The 24,807-nt window shown below is 43.9% G+C and overlaps 5 protein-coding genes across 5 annotated transcripts; 2 read left to right on the top strand and 3 right to left on the bottom strand.

Moving 5' to 3' along the window:
* Positions 1 to 1,171: 1,171 nt before the first annotated feature.
* Positions 1,172 to 4,484, bottom strand: LOC131260753 (inosine-5'-monophosphate dehydrogenase). The gene is made up of 4 exons (XM_058262564.1): positions 4,090 to 4,484; positions 3,814 to 3,964; positions 2,407 to 3,605; positions 1,172 to 2,333 (listed from the first exon to the last, which is right to left on the bottom strand). The coding sequence occupies exons 1-4, from the start codon at positions 4,167 to 4,169 to the stop codon at positions 2,228 to 2,230; spliced, it is 1,536 nt and encodes a 511-aa protein (XP_058118547.1). The 5' UTR covers positions 4,170 to 4,484; the 3' UTR covers positions 1,172 to 2,227.
* A 528-nt stretch (positions 4,485 to 5,012) lies between these two features.
* On the top strand, positions 5,013 to 5,845 carry LOC131271311 (DNA replication complex GINS protein PSF3). Its single transcript, XM_058272709.1, has 3 exons — positions 5,013 to 5,166; positions 5,230 to 5,335; positions 5,404 to 5,845. The coding sequence occupies exons 1-3, from the start codon at positions 5,064 to 5,066 to the stop codon at positions 5,804 to 5,806; spliced, it is 612 nt and encodes a 203-aa protein (XP_058128692.1). The 5' UTR covers positions 5,013 to 5,063; the 3' UTR covers positions 5,807 to 5,845.
* A 36-nt stretch (positions 5,846 to 5,881) lies between these two features.
* Positions 5,882 to 6,793, bottom strand: LOC131271323 (ATP synthase subunit d, mitochondrial). Its single transcript, XM_058272713.1, has 3 exons — positions 6,594 to 6,793; positions 6,156 to 6,459; positions 5,882 to 6,084 (listed from the first exon to the last, which is right to left on the bottom strand). The coding sequence occupies exons 1-3, from the start codon at positions 6,713 to 6,715 to the stop codon at positions 5,992 to 5,994; spliced, it is 519 nt and encodes a 172-aa protein (XP_058128696.1). The 5' UTR covers positions 6,716 to 6,793; the 3' UTR covers positions 5,882 to 5,991.
* A 923-nt stretch (positions 6,794 to 7,716) lies between these two features.
* On the top strand, positions 7,717 to 8,958 carry LOC131260811 (nuclear speckle splicing regulatory protein 1). The gene is made up of 2 exons (XM_058262637.1): positions 7,717 to 7,767; positions 7,833 to 8,958. The coding sequence occupies exons 1-2, from the start codon at positions 7,757 to 7,759 to the stop codon at positions 8,920 to 8,922; spliced, it is 1,101 nt and encodes a 366-aa protein (XP_058118620.1). The 5' UTR covers positions 7,717 to 7,756; the 3' UTR covers positions 8,923 to 8,958.
* Positions 8,959 to 8,960: 2 nt separating this feature from the next.
* Positions 8,961 to 10,552, bottom strand: LOC131260810 (NADH dehydrogenase [ubiquinone] 1 alpha subcomplex subunit 10, mitochondrial). The gene is made up of 3 exons (XM_058262636.1): positions 10,467 to 10,552; positions 10,059 to 10,295; positions 8,961 to 9,986 (listed from the first exon to the last, which is right to left on the bottom strand). The coding sequence occupies exons 2-3, from the start codon at positions 10,278 to 10,280 to the stop codon at positions 9,021 to 9,023; spliced, it is 1,188 nt and encodes a 395-aa protein (XP_058118619.1). The 5' UTR covers positions 10,281 to 10,295; positions 10,467 to 10,552; the 3' UTR covers positions 8,961 to 9,020.
* Positions 10,553 to 24,807: the final 14,255 nt, after the last annotated feature.

Raw genomic sequence — 24,807 nt, 5'->3', positions numbered from 1 at the left:
GCCCGGAGGAAGAAAATAGAAGAAAAAACAAACATCCTAAAACCGATCTGCCATTCCATCTCTTCACTCGGATAATGCAATGGCTCGCCCCAGTTCTGGGATGAACACTTTTCCTCCCACGGAAGGCGCCTCCATCGGAGCTCTACGGTTCCCCACTTTGTCGAATCTGTCAACATCACAAATCACGAGCAACAAAGCCTCCTCCTCTGGCACAACTCAATCAACTTTTATCGATTTTCCGTTGGCCGGTTGCCGCGTGGAGTGGAGCGTGGATTTCTGTCACCGGAATCGAAATTACGTTGGCTTTCAGGGGCCCTCGGGGCTTGGCAGTGGATCCTGGTTGATTCTGAGATTACCTTTTGCCCGTCATCGCTGATGGTTACTGAAGACCAGCAACCACCATTCCCGAATAATTTACTTCGTGTACTGTTTATTTAACGAAACTGTGTGAAGAAGAATCTTTAAAAAAAATAACAAAAGAAAAATTTACATTGTTGATATTCCATCGGCTAGAAGAATATAATTAAGTGAAAATGATGGAAAAGTTTGAATAATTTTTTAAAATATCTCCAGTGAAACATGCAGTGAGAAACTGCATTGAACTTCAATGGTAGTTCAAATTAAATCATAATTAGTTATAATTTTGATTTGTTCCAATTAGTTTCCTTTATTAGAGCTTATGCATGCAAAAAAAAAGTTTTTTTTTCATGGAGTAACAAATCATAAACTGCAAAGTGAACAGTAAAATATATGGAAATATTCATAAGAAAATAAATATAACCAAACTGCTGATTTGAATTGAGTCACGTTTTGCCAAAACTTTTAAACAACAGTTGGGCTGAGATACATCTTTGCTAACATGTAAAAACCACTAAGAATAACAGTGCAAAAAATATAGCGGAACTCGCGTTGCTTCATTGATTCTTTTTGGAGCACATTTTTCATGTGAATCAAATCCTCCTGTTTTTGTTCCTGGAGAAAAGAAATTAGCCACAACAGCGATTATGTTTTAATTCGATTCTTTATTCTCGAATCCACACGAGAGGACTGACTACGAAAGTAGATAAAGGGAGTCTTGACCGCCGCTTGATCGAAAACACGGTCGTTACGCCAAGAAGAAGGAGAATAAATAAAAAAAGGAGTAAAAAAACGCTATCTAGTTTTTTTTAAATTTATTTCAGTTTTATTATCATTCATTCCATGCCAACACTTTCTACTAACATTAGACACAAATGCACGTAGAACTTTTTAGTGCAGAAACAAAATGTCACCAATGTGGTTTACATCACATAACAAAAAAAAAACATCTGTAGTCCGCACAAGGTCTGGAGCAACATGCATTTGCTATGCGAAAAACGAGTTTGAATGATATTGAGAAATCAACACTTATACAGTCATTATATGCCTTGAAGGCCCTGGAGTTAAAGTATATAATCATAGCAAAAACCGGCCGGAAAGTTTGCCCGTCGGGGAGTTTTGCTTGCTAAAAGGATCCTTTTGAAAACATTGTCAAACAATCACAGTATATCGATGGGGAGCAAGAAAGGTTGTTCCTGGTAGTATTACTTTTAGAAATGCGGATCACTTATATGGAAGGGGTCTCGTAAGGCATCTACTAAATGGAATTTTCATCGTTTCCAGCGGGCAAAAGTTGTCTCCAACATGGAGCAGGCAGACCTCTAAAATCCGGAAAAATGGTGGACAAATGAAAATAAAGCCTATTCCAAGGTTTGCTACAGGAACGTTTTTAATCGGCTGTTTGCTTTTTCCTAGTCTCGTTTCAACAATAATTTCCACCATTTGTTTTGCACTTATAAATACATAAATTTTTAGACGATTCTTCTTAGAGTACCTAATAAGCACGGCTTAGCGAGCCACTGGGGGTCAATGACACGAATTTAAGTAAAAGTTTCCGTTATGTTTTCGTATCTCACGCGTCGTGGATTTTGAGTTCGTACGTAAATTGTGTTAGTCTTATCGCGCCATTTGTACAACTATAAAAGTACGTTCTAGTGACACGGGGCCCGTGACCGATTATGCTTGCCTTCTTTCCTCCTATTCCTCTGTGTACCAATTGTGTTGTCGCCGCCTAGCAACGACCCTATCGCGAGAGCGAAAATCCCGATGTTGTATGCACCAGTCAAATCGAGAAGAAATGCATGTCCACACCCGGGGGTCAACACCTATCTTCTCACGAATGCTCCTTGGTGGCGCCGTTTGGTTGGTCTCAGAACAGGCGTTTCTCGTACGAGAAGAGGCCGTGCACGTTGCCTTCCAGCTGTGCCGAGTGGGTGCGCTTCATGAAGCGTAACTCTCCATTGTAGATCATTTTCCTAAAATTGGCAACGGAGGATAGTTTGCGAGTGAGAAGATGGTGATAAATAAAACCGCCGACATGAAGCTAACCTTAGATTGGCGACCGAGCGAGTGCCAATGTCCTGGCAGCTGTGCTGCAATCCACAGAGCAGATACGGTACGAAGCGCAGGATCGAGCCCTTGTCCACGATGCTGCCACTAACGCCCTGCGCCACCCGCAGCTTCTCGATCTCGGTGTGATAGTACCGCGAGCTGGCCGCACCCTTGCCATCCTTGCGCTCCATCGCCTCCAGGCTACCCATGCCGCGGTACTTCTTCAGTCGCACGCCATCGCTGAAGTAGTACTCGCCGGGTGCCTCGGATGTGCCGGCCAGCAGCGATCCCATCATGACGGCCGACGCACCGAGCGAGAGCGCCTTCACAATGTGCCCGATCGACTGAATTCCACCGTCCGCAATCACCGGCACACCGTACTGTTTGGCCAGATTGCTCACCTGATAGACGGCCGTGGCCTGTGGACACCCGCACGCCATCACCTCTTGCGTGATGCAGATCGAGCCCGAGCCCATACCGACGCGCAGCGCGTCACAGCCCGCCGAAATGAGATTGAGGGCTTGCTGGCGGGTCACCACATTGCCGGCGATCACCTGCAGCGTCGGGTACTTCTCCTTGATGTACTTGATCATCTCGATCTGGTAGATGGAGTTGCCCTGCGACGAGTCTAGTACGATCACGTCGACACCGTTCTGGAACAGCAGCTCCAGCCGTTCCTTGTCCTCGTCCCGTGTACCGATGGCGGCCCCCACCAGCAGTTGCTTGTTGCTGTCCTTCGATGCGTTCGGGTAGCTTCGTGCCTTCTTCAAATCGGTGCGCGCAATCAGCGCAATCAGCTCGCCATTTTTGTTCACGATCGGCAGCTTACCCTTTTTGCTCTTCTCCAGGATGTGGTTGGCCTCCTGCAGCGTCACCCCGTTCGGTGCCGTAATCATGTCTTCCAGCTTGGTCATAATGTCTTTCAGCTTGATGTCGACGTCGTGCTCGCGGAAGTCGATGTCGCGCGATGTCACGATACCCACCAGCCGGGTGCCCAGCTTCCCATTCTCCGTGATCGGGTAGCCGGTGAACCCGTTCTTTCGCTTCGCCTCCAGCACGTCGGCAACCGTGTTCTCCGGGCCCATCACCAGCGGGTCGCGGATGAAGCCATGCTTGTACTTTTTCACCTTGTGCACCTCGTTCGCCTGATACTCGGGCGTGCAGTTGTGGTGAATAATTCCGATGCCGCCACAGAGCTAATGCAATTGCAGGAGAACGAAACGTAAACAAATTAGAAAAGCATTTACTATCGTAGGGTTTCCCAGCGCACACGATAGCGGAAACCCTTCAAACGCAGCAACAAGTTTTCCGGCTAGCGGGAACATCGAGCCGGTCGAAGGGTAACAGAGAACACGAACGACACAACGGCTCGCAAGTGGAAAGGAAGTCGATTAGGAAACTTACAGCCATCGAGATAGCCATGTCGGCTTCGGTAACCGTGTCCATGGGCGACGAGACGAGCGGTGCCTTCAGCATAATTTTCTTCGTCAGCGGAGACGCGAGGCACACATCGTCGGCAGTAAAGTCGATGTAACCGGGCAGGATGATAAAGTCACTGTTATAAAGTAGCGAAAAAAAAACGAATTCGCCACGAAGTGCGGATGAGTAATTTTGTCAAAACATATGCTCCGGATGGATGGGGGAAATGAGTGGCACCACGGATCGCTTTCTGCGACTTACTTGTACGTCAGTCCGTCGCTCTTCTGGAACAGTTCCTCGCAAGAAAGTCCATCCTGCAGCTTGGATGTTCCGTTTTCCATCGCTCCGACGATTGTGGGGTAAGGTCAGCTGGACTAAAGCGTATGTGAACTAATTAGCTGCCTTTTTGCTTCGGCTAATGTCCTAGAGCACAAACACGTGGTGGCGACTTGATTGTAAAATCACTTGTTCTCCACACCTGTAGAGTGGGAGTGCTGTCGCAGGTAAATGCAATTCGTTTGGATGCCTCGTCAGCACCAAATTGAGGTCGCTCGAGAATGCAACAGTTTACTGTGGAACGTATGAGATATCGTAGGAGAGAAAAAAAAACTTGGCACACTGAACTTTAACGCTGTTTGGGCAATGGTTTAACACCAAATGCCATGCTTTTCCACGGAACCAGCGTTTTCAGCTGTCAGACCGAGCCTAGACCAAGGAGTCCGTTGATTGGTAAGGTCAAACGCTACACCTAAATTTAAATTTACGGAAACTTATTTTGAATGTACACGTAGTCATTAGGAGTTTGCTAGCTTCGAGTCTCAAAAACGAGATGGTATCATTAAAATTTTACCCACATTCATTATCAGCTTGCACTATTTTTTTTGCTAAAGTGTGCAATAAACATATCAAAATATTGCTTATGATACAACCTTCAATATCATTAAAACCCCTTAACGTAATCAAAACGATCGTTCAATAACAACCTCCCGCATTTACAATTGAGAAATAAATGGATTAATAAAGTATTTTGTAGAAAAGAGCGATTTGGTGCTTTTTATCGATGGAAAAATGCTCTTTTTACTATAAAAACTTATCCGACCCGTAGGATGACATCCCGTTGAAATGACGAACTCTTCAGCCTGATAGATGTAGACAAGGGCAATGTAAATAAATTTCCAAAAGAGCGCAAATCTGCTTGTTAGCAGACCGATCACACAAGTTACTCTGTTTTTACGATGAATATTCCTAGTTACATACCAAATTACTACAGTTTAGATGATATTACGGTAACGCAGGAGCGTGTACCTTGCCGCACGCTACAGGATCTTTACATGATGGGTAAGCCGCTATCGGTGTTGCAAAGGCAAACAGGATGTAAAATGGCTATCAATTGTTTTGCAGGTTTCTTGGATCCGTCGGAAAAGTCTTCAAACTTACCCGCCAACCATGAACTAGAGCTTCCCCTCTGGGCGGTTTTGCAGCAGGAGGAAACGAATCTTTACTTTGAGTGAGTAAATAATGTTGTAGATTCGCAATTCACCGTTCAATAAACTACTGCTTTTCGTCGTAAACCAGTGCCAAAATACCGGACATATACAGCGAGGCGTACAAAGAAATTTACAAAGCCGATGCAAACTACGTGGAACTGGGAGCGCTGAATAAATTTTACTACGAGCTGGGAATCTACATGACACGCTTCGATAGATCCAACAGTGTTTCGGAAATGCTGCACAGCACGGCACAGGAGCGACTGAAGGGGTTGAAGGATCTGTGTCAGAATGTCGGTACCGAAAGTGTGAACATTACTAGCAAATTTGAGTTCATCGAGCGAATGCTGTACAACGAAGGATGCAAAACAAACAAGCTGTTCGACGATTGGCTACAGGAGAAGCAGGTCTACATAAAATCTACAGAAATTGCCGTTAACATTCGGAAACGAAAACGAAGCCCGGATGGTGAACCAGAGGAAGATCAATAAAGCTGGATTGTGTTGATGCTACTCGGAACAGTACTCCAATTTCTCTTGTGTTATTGAATCTCTACTCAATGACTATGGAGTTAGTAATCTGCAGACTGCTTTATTTCTATGCCGGAGCTACGCCGGTTTCACCGATTCGTGGTGTCGCTGAAAAACACTGCAATCGTGGCAATGGCGAAAGGTCTTTAATGGTGCGGCTCAGCGTTCGGTGCACCAGGCTCCTGCTCCTCCGGAGTATGGGGCCAGAAGGTCGGGCGATTGATCGGATCCAGAGCTTGCTGTAAAATGATAAGGGGAGAGGGGAAAAGATGGATGATTGTTTGGCAAACAACTTATTCAATCAGCTTACCTCAGGGAAAGAGTCACGGAAGTCTTCCATTGTCATCTGGTCGAACGGCAACAGGCTCTTCAGCGTAGCAATCTGTGCCTGGTGCTCGGCAATGCGCGCCTCGGATTCCTTGACGAACTTGGCAATCTCCTGCTGAACCTCCTTCTCCTGTGCTTCGACAAGCTTGGTTACGTTATCCGGAGGATAGGGGATCTGCAGGGCTTCGTACGCCTTTTGGAATTTGTCAACCATGCCCGCAACGGGAACATTCTTCTGGTAGAAGGCCCAATCGATTTTCGGTGCCGTCTCTGGGTTGGCCACGACACTGCAGTCAGAAGAGGAAAGATCAACGATTAAACGACCGATTACGAAACACCGCTACTTTGCAGGCAGCTCAGCTGAGGAGGCGACATGGACATTCGAAGACTGACAAGTGGCTCGTGGTGTTTGGGGACTAACCTGCGCAAGTATTTGTCGCTCTTCGTCTTGAAGGCGGCGAGGTTGGCCTTCTGGTTCGGTGGCACCCGCTCGGCCAGAGCAGCCCAGTTGATGCTCGATTGCGCGATGCGACGAGAAGCCATCGTTGTAATTCCAAAATATGCTAGAACTCCGGAAAAATATCTTCCTCGATTCTCCGTGGACAAAGTGAGAATAAAATTTCCCTTATGTAATTTGACAGAAGGTTCGAATTAGTGATGTGCGCTCTGAGTGAGAATGAGTGAGTGATTCGAATCTTAATATTGAATGAACGATTTAAATCCTAACAGATAGTTTTTGTGACTCCCTATGATTTGAATCCTTAACTGGGATTCAAATCCCAAAAGAATGAACGAGTTGGTAAAAGAGTCGCTAGTCGCCATAGCGATTCGAATCTCAAGTTGTGATTCGAATCCCAAGTTGTGATTCGAATCCCAAGTCGTGATTCGAATCCCAGTTTGGGATCACTACATGGGCGACTAGCGACTCTTATACCAACTCGTTCATTCTTTTGGGTTTCGAATCCCATATAGTGATTTCCAAACTGGGATTCGAATCACAACTTGGGATTCGAAACAAAACTTGGGATTCGAATCACAACTTGGGATTCGAATCTCTATGGCGACTAGTGACTCTTTTACCCACTCGTTCATTCTTTTGGGATTCGAATCCCAGTTAAGGTTTCAAATCACCTCGAAGGTTAATAAATCATTTTACACGTTTTAAATCACAAAAGAGTGACTTAAAGATTTGAATCATCGTTATGATTATTCACTCTGATTCAAATCTCTAAAAAGAGTTGTTATTCTCATCACTAGTTCGAATGACACAATTCGAGCAGGTGGTGTAATTGTGCTGACATTTAAAAATGTGGTGAGTATGAATTCGAGTACTTAAATACTTCATTATTTAGAAACCGAGTTCAACAGGACTTTTGCAATAAATAGGCAATAAAAAATAAAGTTTTGTAATTTTGATTCATTTATTCATGAAATACGTATTTCGAAAAAGCCAACAAATCGTTAAAATTGCCGGTGGATTCGAGCAGTCTTATCCTTCGCGTGAACTGTCAAAGTATGTTTACAAAACATTAATCAAACAACAAACTTGCAGAATATACAAAAAGCCTCAAACAGCGCACGAAAATGTCGAAAAAGTAAGGATAGTTTGCTTCTGTTCAATTGCAGACTGTTACTAATGTTATTATGTTTTACATGGTAGGTACGGTTTAATTGAACGGAACACCGAACCGGCCCTGGGTGTACCGGCGAAAAAGCATGCGGCCTTCGCTAGTGACTCCGATTCGGATGGTGGCGAAGCAAGCAAGGTGAAGATCGAACTCGGTGCCAACCAGAAGCGACAGGCTCTAGCGATGCAGAAGAAAGCGATCGAAGAGGATCCCACCATTTTCCAGTACGACGAGCTGTACGACGATATCGTGGAGAAGCGCGTAAAGGTCGCGAACCAGGGTAAGGAGCAGGCGAAAGAGCGTAAGCCAAAGTACATTGAGAAGCTGATGGAAACGGCCGAACGGCGTAAAAAGGAACAGGAGCGCCGCGTAGAGCGGCAAGTTCAGAAGGAACGGGAGGCGGAGGGTGAAAAGTTTAAGGATAAGGAAGCGTTCGTAACGTCCGCCTATCGCGCCAAGCTAGAGGAGATGAAAAAGTTGGAGGAGCAGGAGAAGCGGGAAGAGTATCTCGAATCGATCGGTGATGTGACGAAGCAGTCGGATTTGGGTGGCTTTTACCGCCACATCTATGAGCAAAAGACGAAGGACGAAGAAAAGGCAGCCGTGAAAGAGGAAACTCCGGAAGCGGACACGGAAGTGAAGGTAGAAGTTAAGGAAGAAAGCCCCGAAAAGTCTCCTCCCCGCAAGGTAACGCAGCGAGAGCGCAAATACCGAAAGAGGAAGTCAGATGACGAAAATGACGAGCAAACTGCAAACGATGGACCCGCAGAACGGACACACTTGCAGTCAAATTTGGATGCAGACTCCGATTTTAGCATCGACTCTGAGAGCAGTGAAGAATCCGACAGCGAAAACGATGAAAAGAAGGTAAATGTGGAAAACAACGGCAGCGATGAAGCGAAAAAGGAATCAAATGGACACGCAAAGGAAGTCACTGCCGAAGGAAACGATGTCGACAAAAAGGAGGATACCGTCGGCGACAAAGTTGATTCGGATGAGCCAGTTGTTAAAAAACCAAAAGCGCCGCCGATCGATATTTGGAAGAAGCGTACGGTTGGGGAGGTGTTTGAAGCTGCACGTCAACGATACCTAGAAAGGCGTCAGATGCAGCAGTCCGGTTGAAAGCGGAAAAGCATGACCAATAAAAAAGCATTTGGGGTTAAATTAACAATTTATTTCATTACACTGCTCCTTCGGGAAGGATTCTGTTGCACGGATTTTTACAGGGTATTGCGGAAGTCCGACTGCATCTTGGTCAGAATTCCCGTGTCGCCACAATCCTCGTTGTAGCCCTTGCGATATTTCATGCCCGGTGCCGAGTACCAGACGTCGTACCACGCCTTGAAATCGTCCGGCGATACGGTCAGCTCCGGGACGTCGAATCGGGGAACGTTCAGCGAGTTCATCAGGTCCGGCTTGTTCATGTACCGGCAGCGGGCCTCGGTCCAGTCTTCCTCGTTCTCCAGCACCCAGTCGCGCATCTTCGGGTCGTCCTTGTCGAAGCGATCAAAATCGATACGCTCAATGTCCTCCACGACGACCTCGGTCTCGCCGTAGTCCGACCAGTCGTAGATGAGCAGTTCCGCATGTGTGCTAATTTCCTTCAGATACTGCTGCTTGTAGATGGTTTCGATGTCCTTCAGGTACTGATCCGTAAGGGCCTTCGAGCCAACCTCGGCCGGGTTCGCACGCTTCTTTATGCGATCCTTCACGACGTTCACCGGCACGTCCAGGTAGATCACGAGGTGCGGCTTCATAAGGTCGCAGAAGGTGTTCTTCACTAGATCGTAGTACACTGAGCGGGCTCCCTTCGAGATGTACCCGTTGCGGAACATTGCCTCCAGGAACACAAAGTCGGAGTAGACGCTACGGTCCAGCACGACACCCTCGCCGGTGCTGAACAGATGCGCCAACGCATCGATGTACTGCGAGAAACGCTCAACCAGCATGCGCACCTGGAAGGTGGCCACATTACGGTTGGTCGGATCTTGCAGGAACTTTGCCACATCGACGCTCTGCATCGTCGCCGGCAGCAAGGGATCGAGCTTGCGCATATCGTAACCGTAGGAGTTGATGTAGTAATTGTCCATCGTTACCTCGGGAAAGTATTTCATTTCCAACTCGGTCGCTAATTCTTTCGCGAAAGCGGACTTTCCCGCCGCAATCGGTCCATCGACAACGACGACCTGGGAAGGAGGGAACAAAAATTGTGATCATAAACTGTATCTTCTGGGTAGAATTCTTCCCTGCGAACACACCTTGGTATTTTCATCGAACCGACTGGTCGTATTCTTGGTCAGCACGTCCAAGCACGCATTGAAAGCAGTGTACTGTTTCTCCAGGTACGGGAACGGTTTCGGTTTGCTCAGCTTGGAACCACGCAACGTTTTGCCGGAAATGTTACGCGCGGCCACAAGGAACGGCTTGGGAACCGGTGAACCTTGCACCAGGCGTACACCGATGCGGAACACACCCGACATGTTTCGGCACTGGCACTGCGGATGGTGAAAAATGCGATCAAAACAAATCTCGTGTCGGTCTCTCCGGTCGACGTAAATTACGTAAGAACAAATTGAATATTATGTACCGCGGAAAGGTGAAAGGTGTTATTCTGAAATGTAGCAGAAATGGATAAGGCTTGCGGGAAATTGTTAAAAAACAAATACCTTCAGGGGTGCGCTGAAAAGATCACAAAATGTGAAACAAACTCGATGCAACAGCAATCTGTAATCGCTGCCGAATTCGATATTTTTCTTGGCGACTGGTATTAGACAGCTGTCAGTTATGACAGCCGAGTTGTCAAACAAGTTGAAAATTTAGTTTAAAAAACTAATTTATTATTTTCTTTTTGATTTTTCTATTGATTCCAACATATAACCCCTGTAATAAGAGATCATTTAAAGATTGAAGATCATTTAAAAAAATTGATTATATTATTAGTTTTGAACCATTTGAAAACAAGGTTATTGGAACACAGATAGACTACGAAACACCAAGGTGGGTCTATTAACCAGAGTTACTTGAATGAAGCGATATTTGAAACAACATAAGGTGAAGATAACTAATTTCAAATATGTGTTATACTGAACGTTTATCGAAAAACTGTTATATGAAGAAATTGTAAATAAATCAAAATTACATGAATTGGAAGGCAAGATCCCGATATCACATTTGAAAGTCATAATTGTAATATTTCCCATATATTGCAAAGCATTTATTCCACCTTATCTACTTATCTAATCAGAAATTTATATTACCGTTTATAGTTAGTTTCACGATTGAGGAAACGATCACCAGATTGAGGAAACGAAAACAACACCTTCAAAATGATTGAAAATTCATGAATCATTTCCAATCTATAAAAGAAAATTTATGGTTTAGCTACTGCAGCAGATTTCAGGTCAAATAATACGTTTTCTTAATTCTGCACTAGCTTCTCAATTTCTCAACTCCAATATCGAAAACTCCAAGACAGTTTCGTGTAATCCAGCTTCAACAAACATACAGATTGACATAACGAAGACTTCTGTGCGTTGCAAATTTGGTGTTTGTTTCCAGTGAATGGTTCAAAACTAAGCCAAATTGGACAATAGTATTTTTTAAGGTTTTTTTTTATTTCTATTTTCACGGTACGGGCCGTATAGTACATAATTAAACTATATATTATATCCTAGAGAACTGATATCTCCTTATCCTATTTGGGTCACGTCGAGGCTATCAGGGCTCTCGTTGTGGGAAATCACGCTGTCCGGACTACTTAACCTTAATGTCAACATTAAAAATCACTTACAGATTACGGATGCATAAGATCAGCATACCCGGCCATGTAATACATTTTTTGTGAGAATCGTTGGTTTTTTTGTTAAACCGTCCGTGTCTAGCGTTCTACAACGTTAACAATGCTATAGTTTTCGTAAATTTTAATTCAAAATACTGTAAAAATATCGCACCACCCACGAGTTTGGTATGAGTATCGACAACAATAACTGAAATCGTTTCGCATTCATACCATCGTGCACGTGCGATGCACATGTTTACCTGGATTTGTCGCAATCGCATCGATCAATTTCAATTAGAACCCGAAAGACACTTCACTTAGCACTTAGCAAAACCCATCCTCGCTTCAAAACTTCCCTCTCTTGGTGCAGAAAGCATCACTCCACAGCATCATACGTACAGTTCCATGAGAAATGCAGCTCCATCGTCAATCTCCGGAAAATTTCTTCACAACCGCTCGTCGCAGCTGTCTCAAGGCGAAGTGGAAGCGTTCCGATCAAACGTAGATTAAACGAAAGCATCGCGTTGCACCCACTTGGTTTGGCTTGCAGCACCGAAAGACCAAAGTTGGCAGAAGTTGACTTAACAAAGAGTGGAAACAAAATGAAAGACGCATAAACCGGGATCGCAAGTCGATGGAGAAAGAAAGTAAAACAACATTCCCGAACCCCCGATATAGCCCGGTGGAAAACTACTTAAGAGTGAAACATCAATACTAATACCAGCATCAATTGCATCTACCAAGTTCTTCCCCCTGCTTCGATGACGATCGCACGCCTTAGCGGCCAAACTTCCACTGCTCTCCATGGACTGTGAAAATGGGTTCTGTGAAAAACTTTCCCTCCACCATAGGGGAACCGGAAAGCAGGTGGAAAAGTTCCCCATTCGTTCAAAGAATGGAAGGGCACACATGCACACACACACACGCACAAAAGGAAAAATGGAGGATGGTGGCAACAAAGTTGTGACCAATCGTTTAGGTAAAGGTTACGATAAATTGCGAAGTGAGGTGTCGAGGAACTATTGGAAAGCGTGCCAGAGTGGAATGGCGAAGAAAAGCAAGCCTCCAATTCTGGGAAAAGCGATGACTGCCGATGCAGCGTTGTTATGCAGCCCAGCCTGCCAGCTGTTTACCTTGGGAAATTCGGTGTGGAAGCAGAAACTGTTTATCTTACAAAACACCGAACTATGGTGGCGAACAGTGGAGTGTTACGCAAACTAAATTATTTTTGGCAAACGTCGAAATGGTTGATTTCTTATTCGGCTGATTGGCATGGTGAGGGCTGCTGGCAACGATTTTTTCCCTTTGGCCAGACGTAACCTTGCTCCAGACGGCAGATCCATCCGTCAAGTTTTCCCCCCCGTTTCACTTCGACAAAATCCAGAAGAGGCGCCGAATAGGGAATCACTGCAAAAGCGAGAAGAATTTAATATAACTCCATCGTTTTGCGATAATTCGTCCGCTTCTGCCGACTGTGCATTTTCGTTTCGCTCTCGTGTTCGCCGGGGAAAAAGTGCAACCCTGGAAAAAGAGCGACCAACTGGTGCCGCTTTTGATGAAGTGATGATGGCAATTTTTCTCCATCGCATCAGCGAAATGAAGACAAACGATCGGCTGATTGCGCATATGTCTTATTGCGAGCGCGAAGAACCCAGCGAGGACGGACTCGTTCCTGTACCGGTGACTTGTTTCAATGGCTCACTTGGCCCTTTTCCTCCAGCCTTTCAATAACCGGGCCGTGCTGTCGCGAGAGACGTGAGGAATGCCGCTGGCCAACGTGTTCTTAGCTCGTGGCTTAACTCGTCCCGTTTGGGGCATTCGATGGAACAAATTTAATAATTGTAATTAAACTCTCTTTTTGCTCCCTTTTCGGCCAGATCCTCGGTTACAGATTGAGACACGTGTGTGCGTGTGTGTGGGTGTGGAAAATCACCGACTCCAACCCGACAGTTGCCATTCTTGTTACCGAGCAGCGGCGCAGTTGTTTCGATGGTACGTGATTTTTCGGGGAAGAAATTGCTTGTGGGAGTCGGACCCGGTCCCCACGTTGCCCTTTGGCGGCCTTTCGGTACTGGATGTGGGAACCATATGGCGTGCGGGATCCCACAATGGGACACTTACATTGTTGGGCAAAAATCCGGTGGACATTACGAAAGTTTTTCCCATCGCATCTTTGAGGTAGATATTAAAATATCTTTACCGCCGGCCACGATAGACAATAAATTCTTCAATACTTCAAACACACAAAGTTGCCAAGTATGAGATGGTCCTCGGGCTGGAAAGTTTGAAATGTTGCTCATGAATTTTAATGTTCGGCTGTGGTTAATGAAAACGGCTGCCTGCCTGACTGATGGCAAACCATTATCGGTAACGCTGGCTGAATGCCTTTGCGGTGTAAATTATGGCCGTCGCTTTGGCGTTGGACGAGGCTCTATTTGAAGGGGTATAAGGGGAAACGGCTTAATTTATCCTAATAGATGGGCGCGTGTGCGTTTGTTTTGGGGGAAAATGTTGGGTTCCGTGCGGTGTATCAAAACGCAAATGAGATGGTTCGGGTGCGAAGCAAACTTGAGAACAGGCGTCATAACAAGCGTTTTGTCGGAAGGTTTGGTTTGTTATTACAGTTTTATTTATTTACGGTACCCAGTGTGGGGTTTAGTATGAGGTCAACTTTTGAACACATGTTTTCAGGTAAATTATTACCATGAGCAGATGTAGTCATTTAACGCTCTCATATCAACTTTTCTAGACGGGTTCATCTTTTTTGCAAGCTAATAGAATTTTCCTAAAACAATTTGTTTACATTTTTGTAACCCATGAAAACTGTTAAAAGAATTTGGTTTGTATTTATAATGGTGCTTTGGAGCTTTCTCAACTTGCCCTGAAAACAAAACACACTGAAACGCAACTCTAGACAGTGTTTTTTTTTTCAAAGTGGTCATAGTTTCTTTCATTTTCGAGTAAATTCTATCCTTCTTCATTCGAGCCAAACATTTTCCTTTTCATGTAAATTTGACTCGATGAAAAAATGACCTGTTTTCTTTCATTTCTTCAATTCTTCATTTATTTCATTCATTTAATCAATAGTATGATGTTATAATTCTCATTTATTTATTTTTTAAATCAACATCTAGAATCATATTTTAAATCATTACCAAAAATCATATAATTGAACCGTGAACTATTATATGTTTCGTTTCCCGTATATAAAGGAACCAATTTATTTTCTTATATCAAGATCTGCTTAAGAATTGTAAAAATAATAATGAAAGCAAAATGTTGTGGTAAAGATAAGAAATAAAAAAAGTGTATTTCATATTGAAGCAAACTAAACGAAAATTCTCAAGTGGCTTCGAAATATACGGGAACACAAAATTTGTCTTTTTCATATTGAACAACTTTAAAGGACATTCATGTGGATTGATTTCGTCAAACGAGTGACTTAAAATTTGGATTTAGAGTTATGAAAACATTTATTAATCCTTCCGTTGGACACACAATTCCTTCTTCCAACCGTAACGGGTTATTTGATCCGAAGCTACATTCAAACATCCACTTTAATGAAAGGTAGACAGAAAAAGGACCGCGCTTAAAAAAGAAACAATGCAATCGGTTCCATTAAAACGAGTGACATTAAAATTGTCCACATTGTCGGCCCCGGTACACGGTCCTAATTTTGACCAGTTTGACCGCCATTATTCTTCCCGCTGCGGACACCAGCGACCGGCAATGGCTTGGAACGATCGCAACCACGTTTACACGTACCAAAGGGTACGGGCTCTTTGTCGGGACAATCCCGAACTACCTCGGCTACCCGAAACCGTGCGGTACACGTACGATACGTACGCCTTTTCCAGCAGACACTCCGACTGCTGGTGCTGCCGAATATCCCCACGTGAGTGATAAGTTTAAATTAAACTTTGTCTCGAGCTTTCGTGTCTTACTTCGTTTTGTTTTAGTTAAGGCACTGTGTCGACGGTGTGTGTGTACGTGTTTGTGTATGGTTTATCTCTGCCGCACCCGTTTCGTTATTGCGTGCACATTTATCTCGTTCCGTCGTGTCGGCCCCGTCACATCCGATTCCTGTCGATCTGTTTCCCGGTCCCTGGATCGGTTCACTCCTTGCTGTTTCCCGCGGACGGAAGGTCCATCGAAGGCAAAGGGGCGGAGGGGGCGAGTAAATGTATATTTGTACAACCCCGGGTACGTTTTGTTTTCCTTTTTTCTCCCCGAACGGTGTCGTGTAGATGGGAGGCGGAAAATGTCACCGTCGTTGGATGCGCCGTTGGAAAATCATAGCACCCAGCGGCTGTTTTCCGGGATGGTTTTTCCTCTTTTTTCTATTACTGTATGTTCAATGTGAATGTAATTATTGAAATGTTACTCTCTAGCCTTCCCCCTCCCACTAGGGTGGAAAGCATTTAAATTCCATACCAAATGTGTACGATAGATATCATGGGTTGGGGGAGGCGGGGGAAATGGGAACTTTTCCGGGCATTTCTCTAGGAAACGCTGCACACTCCAAAGTTTCCGATCGAAAGTTTCGAGTGCTTCAATATCGCCAGCAATGTTGAACGTACGTACGTTTGTTGGTTTGTTGTTACTTTCCGACTCCGTGCGGCACCCGATGTTGTATCGGGTCAGAATGTTGTTGACGTTTGATAGAACTTGGCGTAGGGTAAGGTGAGCCGATATGCACCCTCTTAAGCGAAAAACATTAATTTCATACCCAAAGTATACCCCAAATTATTTTTTTAATATTAATAACAAATATCAAATTGATATTAAAAAATTCAAAAGGTTTCTAAGATAAATATTTTCAAAGTCGCTTTTTCATAAGGGTCGGGGCAAAAATACCCAAACCTTACATAACCGTTCAACCAGTGAATTCGATGGAGTCTGTAAGCATTAACCCCTTCACAGTCCTGCCAAGTTGAGAAAGTGGCTCAAAAAATTGTCACACTGTTTTTATACATTTTTGTATAGTTGTTGGTCTAGAATTCAAGAAACAAAAAATTTTTTCCTAAAAATTTTGTGATTTTATTGGGGATGATCAGAAATAATTTTCTGATAATCAGCAAAAAATTGGATCAATTGCATCGATTAACGTCAAACATATGAATAAAAGTTTATAAACACGTAAGAACACGTTTTCGAAGCAGGTACACTCGAAATAAACGACGCGCAACGAAAGTAGAAACAAAACGAGCGACAAAAAACTGCAGAAAAGCAAGAAAAAGTAAAAACAAATCCATCTGCTTGCCTGAGTCAGGCTCGGGAAAAACTGTGAAGGGTTTAATCATCTAAAATTGCAATTGACTATGGGAATAAAATTAATAGAATTTGCTTCCAACATCGAATATGAATGCGTTTCGTTGCAATGACCTTTTCATTGTGTTTTGAACTTTAAAAAATGTGGTCAACATGTATAATGCCCATAAGTCGGTGCCGGATAAGAGTATTACTTTGGTCTCCTTATACAATAATTGAATGATTACGCATCAAATGGTGTAAGTCGTTGCATACTGTTTTGTTTAAATATTAAATTCTATTAACTTGACGAAATACTTTACGAATGTTTATCCAAGATGTTTAGTATTGTTGTCACTATAAAATTTTAACGTAAAACTGTAATTCACACAGGTGATATAGCTAACACGTTTTTCAAAGAAATTTAGTGAATTAGTATATTTTTAAATTGCAATGTTAAGATAATATCATGTCGAACCAATTCATCCCATCGGTGCATCTTGCCCCACTTTCCCCTACCATTACCCTCTCTATCAGGAGTGCGCATCCAAATGTTCCACTTTACCATTTCGGTTTCTCGGTTTCCTTTTCTTAGTACATCTGGAGGCATCTGTCAGTTTTGTTTGTAGTTTGCTTCGGTTTGCGCTCTGCGGTTTCGGGTTCGTTTTACTTTACCAACCCCCTGGAAAGGGCTGCATGCATCGTGCCCATTTTTATTTACTGCCACAAAACCGCACGGGTCGAAAGGGGACGCGAAAATAAAGTTTACAAGCCAACCCCGAAGCGCCTCAAAGTGTGTACCCGGTGTGCATCATTTATTTACCGCCCGACGAATGCAACGGGACGGAAATTTAATGCCGAATTGATAAAGCTAACGAAGACGGGTCTCTTAATTTGTTGTTTGCTCGTTTGGGGCTCGCGTTCACCTCGCGCGGAAAAAGCGGCAAAGCAGGCGAAGGAGTAAAATTTCCGGACCCAAAGGGAAAGCTGCATAATGACTGCACTCGGTGGGAGTTTGGGGTCATCAGGTCTGCACGCGAGAAGGTTATCATCGGCGGCCGTTGTCGTTGTGGTGGTCACCGGAAGCTTGGCCAGCAGTATAAATAACATGCCCGAAAACCCCACCCCTTCCCCTCGCTCCTCCCGGGGGAACTGGTGAAAAATCCCAAAGCCAGCTGCCATTTCCATCCGGCAATGTTCGGCCATTCGGATTTCGGTTAAGAAACAAGCGAAATTTAGAACACAATTACCACTTCTTTCCGTCCCGTTTCTTCCGCTTTCGTTGTGGTGGGTGGAAGGGGAAAGGGAGAAGGGGGGAAGGGGAAGTTTTCGGTTTTGCAAGTTTAATGACACCATCTGTGGCTTTCGCGAGTCCCGAAAGCGAACACTGGAACGGACTGCGGTCTCCAGTTTCCGCGGCGAAATGGACGATTTTAACTGAGAGTTTTTCCATCTTAACAGTTGCCAGGAGTTGCATAATTGTGTATGTGTGTGTGTGTGTGTGCGTGTGTTCTTCTACTTGCGAGATCGCGTGTATTAGTTGGCTTGCCTGTGCGGATTTCCCGGCGGGTGGTTTCTAGTGTGGTGCGCTAGTGTGCAGAATATTTATGGGGCAGAATTTTTATTTCTTGCTCCTCTTCCCTTCCTTCATGCTGCCCGGTTTCAGTCCAGCCTTGGCCATTTTGTTCTCCGACCCTCAAATGCGTCGGTGTCCAGGCGTCACCTCCCCACCGCAGGCGTGAAACCGCTCGGGAAACGGGTAGGGAAAACGCTCGACGCGAACCTTTCCCGTTCGTGCCAAACGTAGATTATTAATATGCTAAATGGAGCGTACCGAATAATTGCACCATTTTCTCGCACACTGCCACCTACCTACACACGTCTACAACGCTGTTGCGCTGGCCGTGAAGAGCGTTTGTTCTTTTTTGTTCCTCTCTCTTTTCCTTTTTCCTTTAGGATTTTCTTCTAGGGCACGAGAATGGACGGTGGAATAGAAAGAAGCGCCGAAACACCCGCGCGCAGCCCTGGCAAGTGGAACCGATAGAATCAAGTGTCCTCGTGATTTGCCATTATGCTTTTTACCACCCCCGGGATTTTCCGCTCACTCAGTCCGGGAGTGTCGAAAAACTCTCCCTGGATGCAGAAAGCTGGAAAGAAAGGAAATCTCAAATGATATGCTTCCATTTGCGCGGCAATCGGAATTTAGCATATGTTTCAGCATATTCTTTTTCCATTCCTTTCCAGTGTGTCGCTTTTGTTTTTTTGTCTTCTTTTACTCACATGCATGTTCACATTGGGTTGTGTTTTTCCGGTGGTTTTCCCTGCACCAGCTGTGGACGCTTGCAAACCGAAAGAATGCTACTGCTTATTATGGCGGTTGCAATAAAGTAATCGGACTGTACTGCATTTTGTTTTTCGTTTCGGTATTAGGTTTCTTCTCTCGTTGGCGTGTTTGTTTCGACTCCACAATTTTCCCCCCTCCCCGGGCACAAAATGACTCAAGTGGCGTCAAGCTTTTTGGCGTCATATTTCCGCTAACTTCAACCGTCCGACTCATCTGCATTCGTTCGACATTTACGGTTGGCGGGAGTTTTCGTACCATTGCAACATGCTAACGGATGAGTTTATTCTTGTCGTTTTTTATTCCATCTGATCTCCTTACCGCGCGTCAGATTGCGCACAAAGCTCTTGAGCATGATCCGTGTGGATTTCATTCCACACGCTGGATTTTGTTGTGCTAGTGCAATGCACGTGCGCTAGGCTAACATGACGATGGGAAAATTGTCTGCAGGCGCAAAAAATGAAATCCCCTGACTTCCCGTTTTGAAACAATTATTTACACAGCCCTTCATTACAGCTTGAGACCCGAAGCCTCTCGGTTAACTATTTGTAATTAAGCTACGGTTTTAATATGGCTAGTTGCATCAACCCGTAACGTTACGATGCCGTTACCGGTTTTCATTATTCTTCCTGTTCTGTTTTTGTTGTGAACGAATTCAGGCGAAATTAATCTAGTATTCCGGAAGTTTCATGTTTGTACCGTCAACTTACAGATAATGAAAAAATGGTATTAAAACCCGATCTTAGCATTTCAGTAATGAAAATGCTGGTAGAAATTCGTTTATTTTTCATCCCGATTGGAATTTCGATGAATACGCTGTATGCTTACTAAACAAACAGCTCATATGAGCAAAACAATAAAGGACTGTTTGTATTTCATGGTATGTTTATTAAACGAAACAATAGCATTTTATTGGTGCGTTCATGAGCTTCTTTTGGAAGGGATCGTTCCAGCTGCATGTTAAACTATGAAGAAACAAGTTGAACAAAACCAATGCTATGTAGAAAAACCTTAACCAGAAAAGGTTGACAATGATAAAATAATGAAAATTACGAATTACGAGTTCTTATTTCTCTGAACATTATTCTTGGTTTTATTGAACGCTTGTTGAATAAAAATTGCCCTCATTCTGCTTCAATAAATTAAACTTGGTTTAACCAAAAACAGGTTTATCCTTTACAAATCCACATTGTTTTTGGCTTTTAATTTTCATTTGATGGCCTTGATTTGTTATGAAAAATGAAGATAAACTATAAAACTATCCCCAATACCCTTTAATTTCCTTATGATCTAGATTCTAGAGCCTCTTTTAAACCGAACCGTTAAAACATAAGACGGTTCAGTTGTTTAATATGAATTTAACTTCAAATGTTTTATAATCACACTACATTTTAAATTCTCTGTTTTACTCATTTCAAATTTCAATTAAATTCAATTCAATCAAAGCTTTGCTTTGTCTCTTTTTTCTTATGCACTTTTCGCTAATGCAATGATTAGGATGACTTCATTAGCTGTAGGGAAAGTGAATGGTTTGATTGAAAATAAAACGGCAGCTCCTAGTATAATTAAGAATTTCGGTTGAAAACTAACAGATTTTTCGTTGTACCTTGTAGGATGAAATAGAATTTCCCCGAGCACAACCACCTTTTCCACCGACATGTTCGGAGAAAATTTGAAACAAGCAACCATATTAAAAACGCAACCCTTCATCCTCCCCACCCTCTCTTTAGCCGTCGGACCGTGTTTGATCTTCAGCTCACACTCGGTGCAACATACGGTGTTTTCCATGTTTTTCGACAAAGCCTAACGGGGGAGCCCTTGCTAAAATCGTTTAATCTGCGGTAAGCGGAGGAAACTGCTGGCAAGTTGATAAAAACACCCAACAGCAATTCTCTTACCCCGTGCTCCCCTTTCCGGTTACTCCTTTTTTCCTAAAACCTTAATGGTATCAAAACGGTATTCTATAAACAACGGTGAACCTCCTCCAACCTCCCGGGGGGAGGCGGGAGGTGGAAAAGTCCAAAAGTCAAACAAACAAACAAACGCAATTAACCTGTAGTAGCAGCGTAAGGGAGCGTGGTGGAGGTTAATACACGAAGCCAGCAATTCTCCTTTTTCTTCGGCAAAAGGTGAAAGCATGCCTTTATCCGGCCTTATCCGGACGCAGCATGCGATTTTCCCGACCTCGAGGGGGGTAAAAGGGAGTGGCGCAAGTCAATTTTTTGGCAGACAAACGGCGAAGCCGACATTTCCTGTGTGTGTGTGCGTGTTTGTATGCAGAGGTCGTGTGTCACCTTTCGTGGCCAGGAAGGACTCTTTATTTTCCTTTTTGCTGTTGTTGTCGATGCTCCTCTCGTTGCCGCATCTCATTTGAAAAGTTTTTCCTTCCCGGCGCCAGATCGCAAAAAAAAAAAATCGGAAAAAGGTAGAAGTTCAAAAAGGTGAGCAAAAGTTTCCCTCTGTAATGATTTCGATTAGTAAAAACCGCTCGATCCGGTGTTTTCCCCTTTTGTTTCCGTTCCGTTTCCGTTCCGCCTCGAAGGGAAGGAAAGGTGAACTGACAAGGCTGAACGATGGGTGCGCGCGTGGAATGAGTTATGAGGATTTGGTAACAAGCGTTTCAGCCGGAGGATCAACTGCGTCTCGCGTGCTCGGTCTTACATCCGGTGGGGAACGCCCGGTTTCGGTCGTAAGTCATGGCGCCTTTTGCGAGACGTCGTCGCCGCAATGGGCCGATTTTTAATAAACGGTGCATAATTAATCATGTCGCTCGAATGGTAAAAATTGTCAACCCCCGACCCCCGACTGTCGACTGTCACCGGTCACCCCCTCCCCTCGCCCAACCACCGCCCAGGGTCGGACGTGGCTATTAATTTTAACGTATTATCTTATTAAATTTCGAATTAAAATGAACCACTCCTGGCGCACGGTGCGTCAGCTGTGTGTAGCGGGCCTCGGGAAAAGCTTTTTCACCCGTACTTGGCGTACTTACAAGGGCCCAGGGAAAATGCCCACGACCGCAGCAAGCCCAGGGAAGCACGGTGGAACACACTTGACAAAAGTTATGAATTACTCTTTTGACTTTCGCCCTCGGAGTAGGGGGAGGAGACCTCAGATACCGTGCGGGGAAGGAGGCGGCGGGGATGGGTTCCATCCTGTCGGCAGGGTCGGTGCGAACAATTTCATAATCGAAGCGATAGTAGTGGTGCCGGTTAGGGTGGCGAGTACGGTGCCACAATTTGAGAGAAGAAACTTTTCTTTATCCTCTCAATGTCCAAAATGTTTTGTTGGTAAGGTTAATTAATTTTACTTAATATGCTTTTTATTGTTTATTTTTTTAGAAAACATGATCACACGGAAACGAATTCTCCGATATAGTTTCCGAACGAAAAATTTTGCAAAATAAACTTCAATGTAATAATTACCATCAGTTTTATTTTGTAGAATGAAACACAAAGTAAAATAATAAAACTAAATACAAGAGTATGGTTTCAAATTTAGTTAAAAGCAGACTCATTTATCCGGTTTTCTAAGAACATAAACGCAAATTTTTTTTTAAACTGTTAGATCTAGAATAACAAAATCTTTAAAATATGCAAAATTGTAGATGAAACTTACTAAATTTGCTAGTTAAAGTTAATGTCAAATAATGGTATTTATAGTGTGCGTGTTAAGTTGTACATAGTAAATTTTATATTTTAAATTAGTAATTTAATTACTGCCTGTTAATTTACTAATTTGTTTTCCATTCCGTCTTTGCATTTTGCTGATTGTTTTATTGGTTGTTTAAGTTCGATATTGTAAATGCAAGTAACATTTACGCAGTATGTTTTTATGTATATTATTTTTTATTTGTTCATTATTCTTTAATTTGCATGGTAATGATTTCTTAAAAACGTCTGTTTCATTTCAGCTGGAAAATAAAATTAAAATCAAAGTTTTCAATTCAATTTTAAATCGCATTTTGCATTTAAGGGTTAAGATTGCCTCTGCTAAATAGTACCATCCGGTAGCACACTACTTGCGCCGGGCCGGGCGAGTCCTTTTCTAAAATAATCCTACATTTCCACCGGCACTCCACCGACACCCCACCGAAACTGACAACGCAAGTGAAGACCCCGGTTCGGTCTGGGAAAATTTGTATCCCAGATGTTACCGATTTCTGCGTGCCGTGTCACGATTGTCAGAGTCATTTTGTCACGGACAGTACGCATCCGTGTACGGTCCGCTCGTGGCCAACACGGCGGGCGCTGACATGGGACCTTAGGTGAGTCCCTTTTACCTTTTCCTCGCAACGCTCCCAACGCGTCCCCGAGGGAGAGATTTTAATTAAACCATAGTTTGTAGTGTTTGATTTGATGGAATAATTATTCCACCTTTTCGCGCACTTTTCGTGGCCACCACCACCAACCACCACCAGGGTCGGGAGTTGGAGGTTTCATTGATGAACTCCGGTTGGGTGGAAAATTCGAAAGAAAATCGACCACCACCTGCACCAGCTGGACTGACGTTGACGCTTAGCGGAAGCCGCTTTGTTGCTCCGTTGAATGGACGACCGATTTGTTGGTGTGTTGACCGAATGCCCAGGCCCAGGGTAAGCTGTGCAAGGGGCGGGTGGGGGGAAAATCAATAAAACATGAGCAATTCCAACTCATGTCCAGCAACTTCCATCACCCAACTGGGTGGGTGGGGGGGGCGGTTTCGGCTGGCGTCACCGAAATTCGGAGCATATTTCAGCAGGATAAACTTTTTTTTCCCGGAAACGACAATTGAGTGTAGAGCGAGCCGTACGCGTGCGAATGTGTGTGTGTGTTGTAAAGTGGAGATGCAGAAAAGCGGACACGCGGGAAAGCGTGGGGCAGGAGATGCTGGCCAAAATGTTGCCTAAGCCGATCGGAGACGGAGTTACTTAACTCGTAAAAGTGAACAAATTAATAAATTCCATTATGAAAATCTGTACAACTTTCAGTTGTTTGAATCGCTGTTTAATGTGCTTTGCATATGAAACGGTTTCCCGTCTCGGGAGTTGATGATTTTTCCCTGGAATGGAAACGTTTTTCGTTCGTTCTTTTGTTTCTGGGAAAACTGTTTATATTTAATGCTACATTGAGTCAAGTAATCTGTTTTACTTTAGTTTCCCTCTTTTAGTTTGACTGCCGATGAGTGATCGGTAAACTTAAGGAACAGTTTTCCTCCAGCGTGGTCCGTATGATAAAGCGATAAGTTTCGAAGCGTATTGCTGGCGAAGAACTTAAACTACCCTCTGTTCCATGGAGCTTGCAAAGTTGAACCATAAAAATTGTAATCCTTTTTAAAAAAGTAACATGAAATATGCATGATGGAAAAATTATAGCAGAGAAAAGCAGAGAAAAGGGAAGAAAACGAGACGAGCTGCGTCTTACGAAATAATTCTCACTTGTTTGTTTGGCCGCCGGAGTGCTGGAAGCACATTATGATTCGGTGCAGTTTTTTTTTGTTCCTTCTCCCGATCTTTTCCTGTCTCCTCCTTCCTCCAGTCCAGCTCCTTCTGTTCGTCTGGTAATGGCAAAAGTTGGACCCACTCCCTCCGCTCTCCGGACGGGAAAACGGGAGCTTTTTGCGAGGGAAGTGACTTTGTATGTTACGCGTATGATAGCAT

This window comes from Anopheles coustani, chromosome 3 (assembly GCF_943734705.1).
Source record: "Anopheles coustani chromosome 3, idAnoCousDA_361_x.2, whole genome shotgun sequence".
NCBI classification, from domain to species: domain Eukaryota; kingdom Metazoa; phylum Arthropoda; class Insecta; order Diptera; family Culicidae; genus Anopheles; species Anopheles coustani.
Note: the sequence above shows the minus strand (reverse complement) of the source record. Positions and strands in the feature narration are given on the sequence as shown.

Excerpts from the sequence above, each read along its gene's own strand:
- LOC131260753 (XM_058262564.1), bottom strand. The coding sequence starts at position 4,169 with ATGGAAAACGGAACATCCAAGCTGCAGGATGGACTTTCTTGCGAGGAA. Across the intron at positions 3,965-4,089 it reads AGCGACGGACTGACGTACAA|TGACTTTATCATCCTGCCCG; the intron begins GTAAGTCGCAGA and ends ACTTTATAACAG. Across the intron at positions 2,334-2,406 it reads CGCTCGGTCGCCAATCTAAG|GAAAATGATCTACAATGGAG; the intron begins GTTAGCTTCATG and ends TGCCAATTTTAG.
- LOC131271311 (XM_058272709.1), top strand. The coding sequence starts at position 5,064 with ATGAATATTCCTAGTTACATACCAAATTACTACAGTTTAGATGATATT. Across the intron at positions 5,167-5,229 it reads ACAGGATCTTTACATGATGG|GTTTCTTGGATCCGTCGGAA; the intron begins GTAAGCCGCTAT and ends ATTGTTTTGCAG. Across the intron at positions 5,336-5,403 it reads GAAACGAATCTTTACTTTGA|TGCCAAAATACCGGACATAT; the intron begins GTGAGTAAATAA and ends GTCGTAAACCAG.
- LOC131271323 (XM_058272713.1), bottom strand. The coding sequence starts at position 6,715 with ATGGCTTCTCGTCGCATCGCGCAATCGAGCATCAACTGGGCTGCTCTG. Across the intron at positions 6,460-6,593 it reads AGCGACAAATACTTGCGCAG|TGTCGTGGCCAACCCAGAGA; the intron begins GTTAGTCCCCAA and ends TTCTGACTGCAG. Across the intron at positions 6,085-6,155 it reads TCCGTGACTCTTTCCCTGAG|CAAGCTCTGGATCCGATCAA; the intron begins GTAAGCTGATTG and ends ATCATTTTACAG.
- LOC131260810 (XM_058262636.1), bottom strand. The coding sequence starts at position 10,280 with ATGTCGGGTGTGTTCCGCATCGGTGTACGCCTGGTGCAAGGTTCACCG. Across the intron at positions 9,987-10,058 it reads GGTTCGATGAAAATACCAAG|GTCGTCGTTGTCGATGGACC; the intron begins GTGTGTTCGCAG and ends CCTCCTTCCCAG.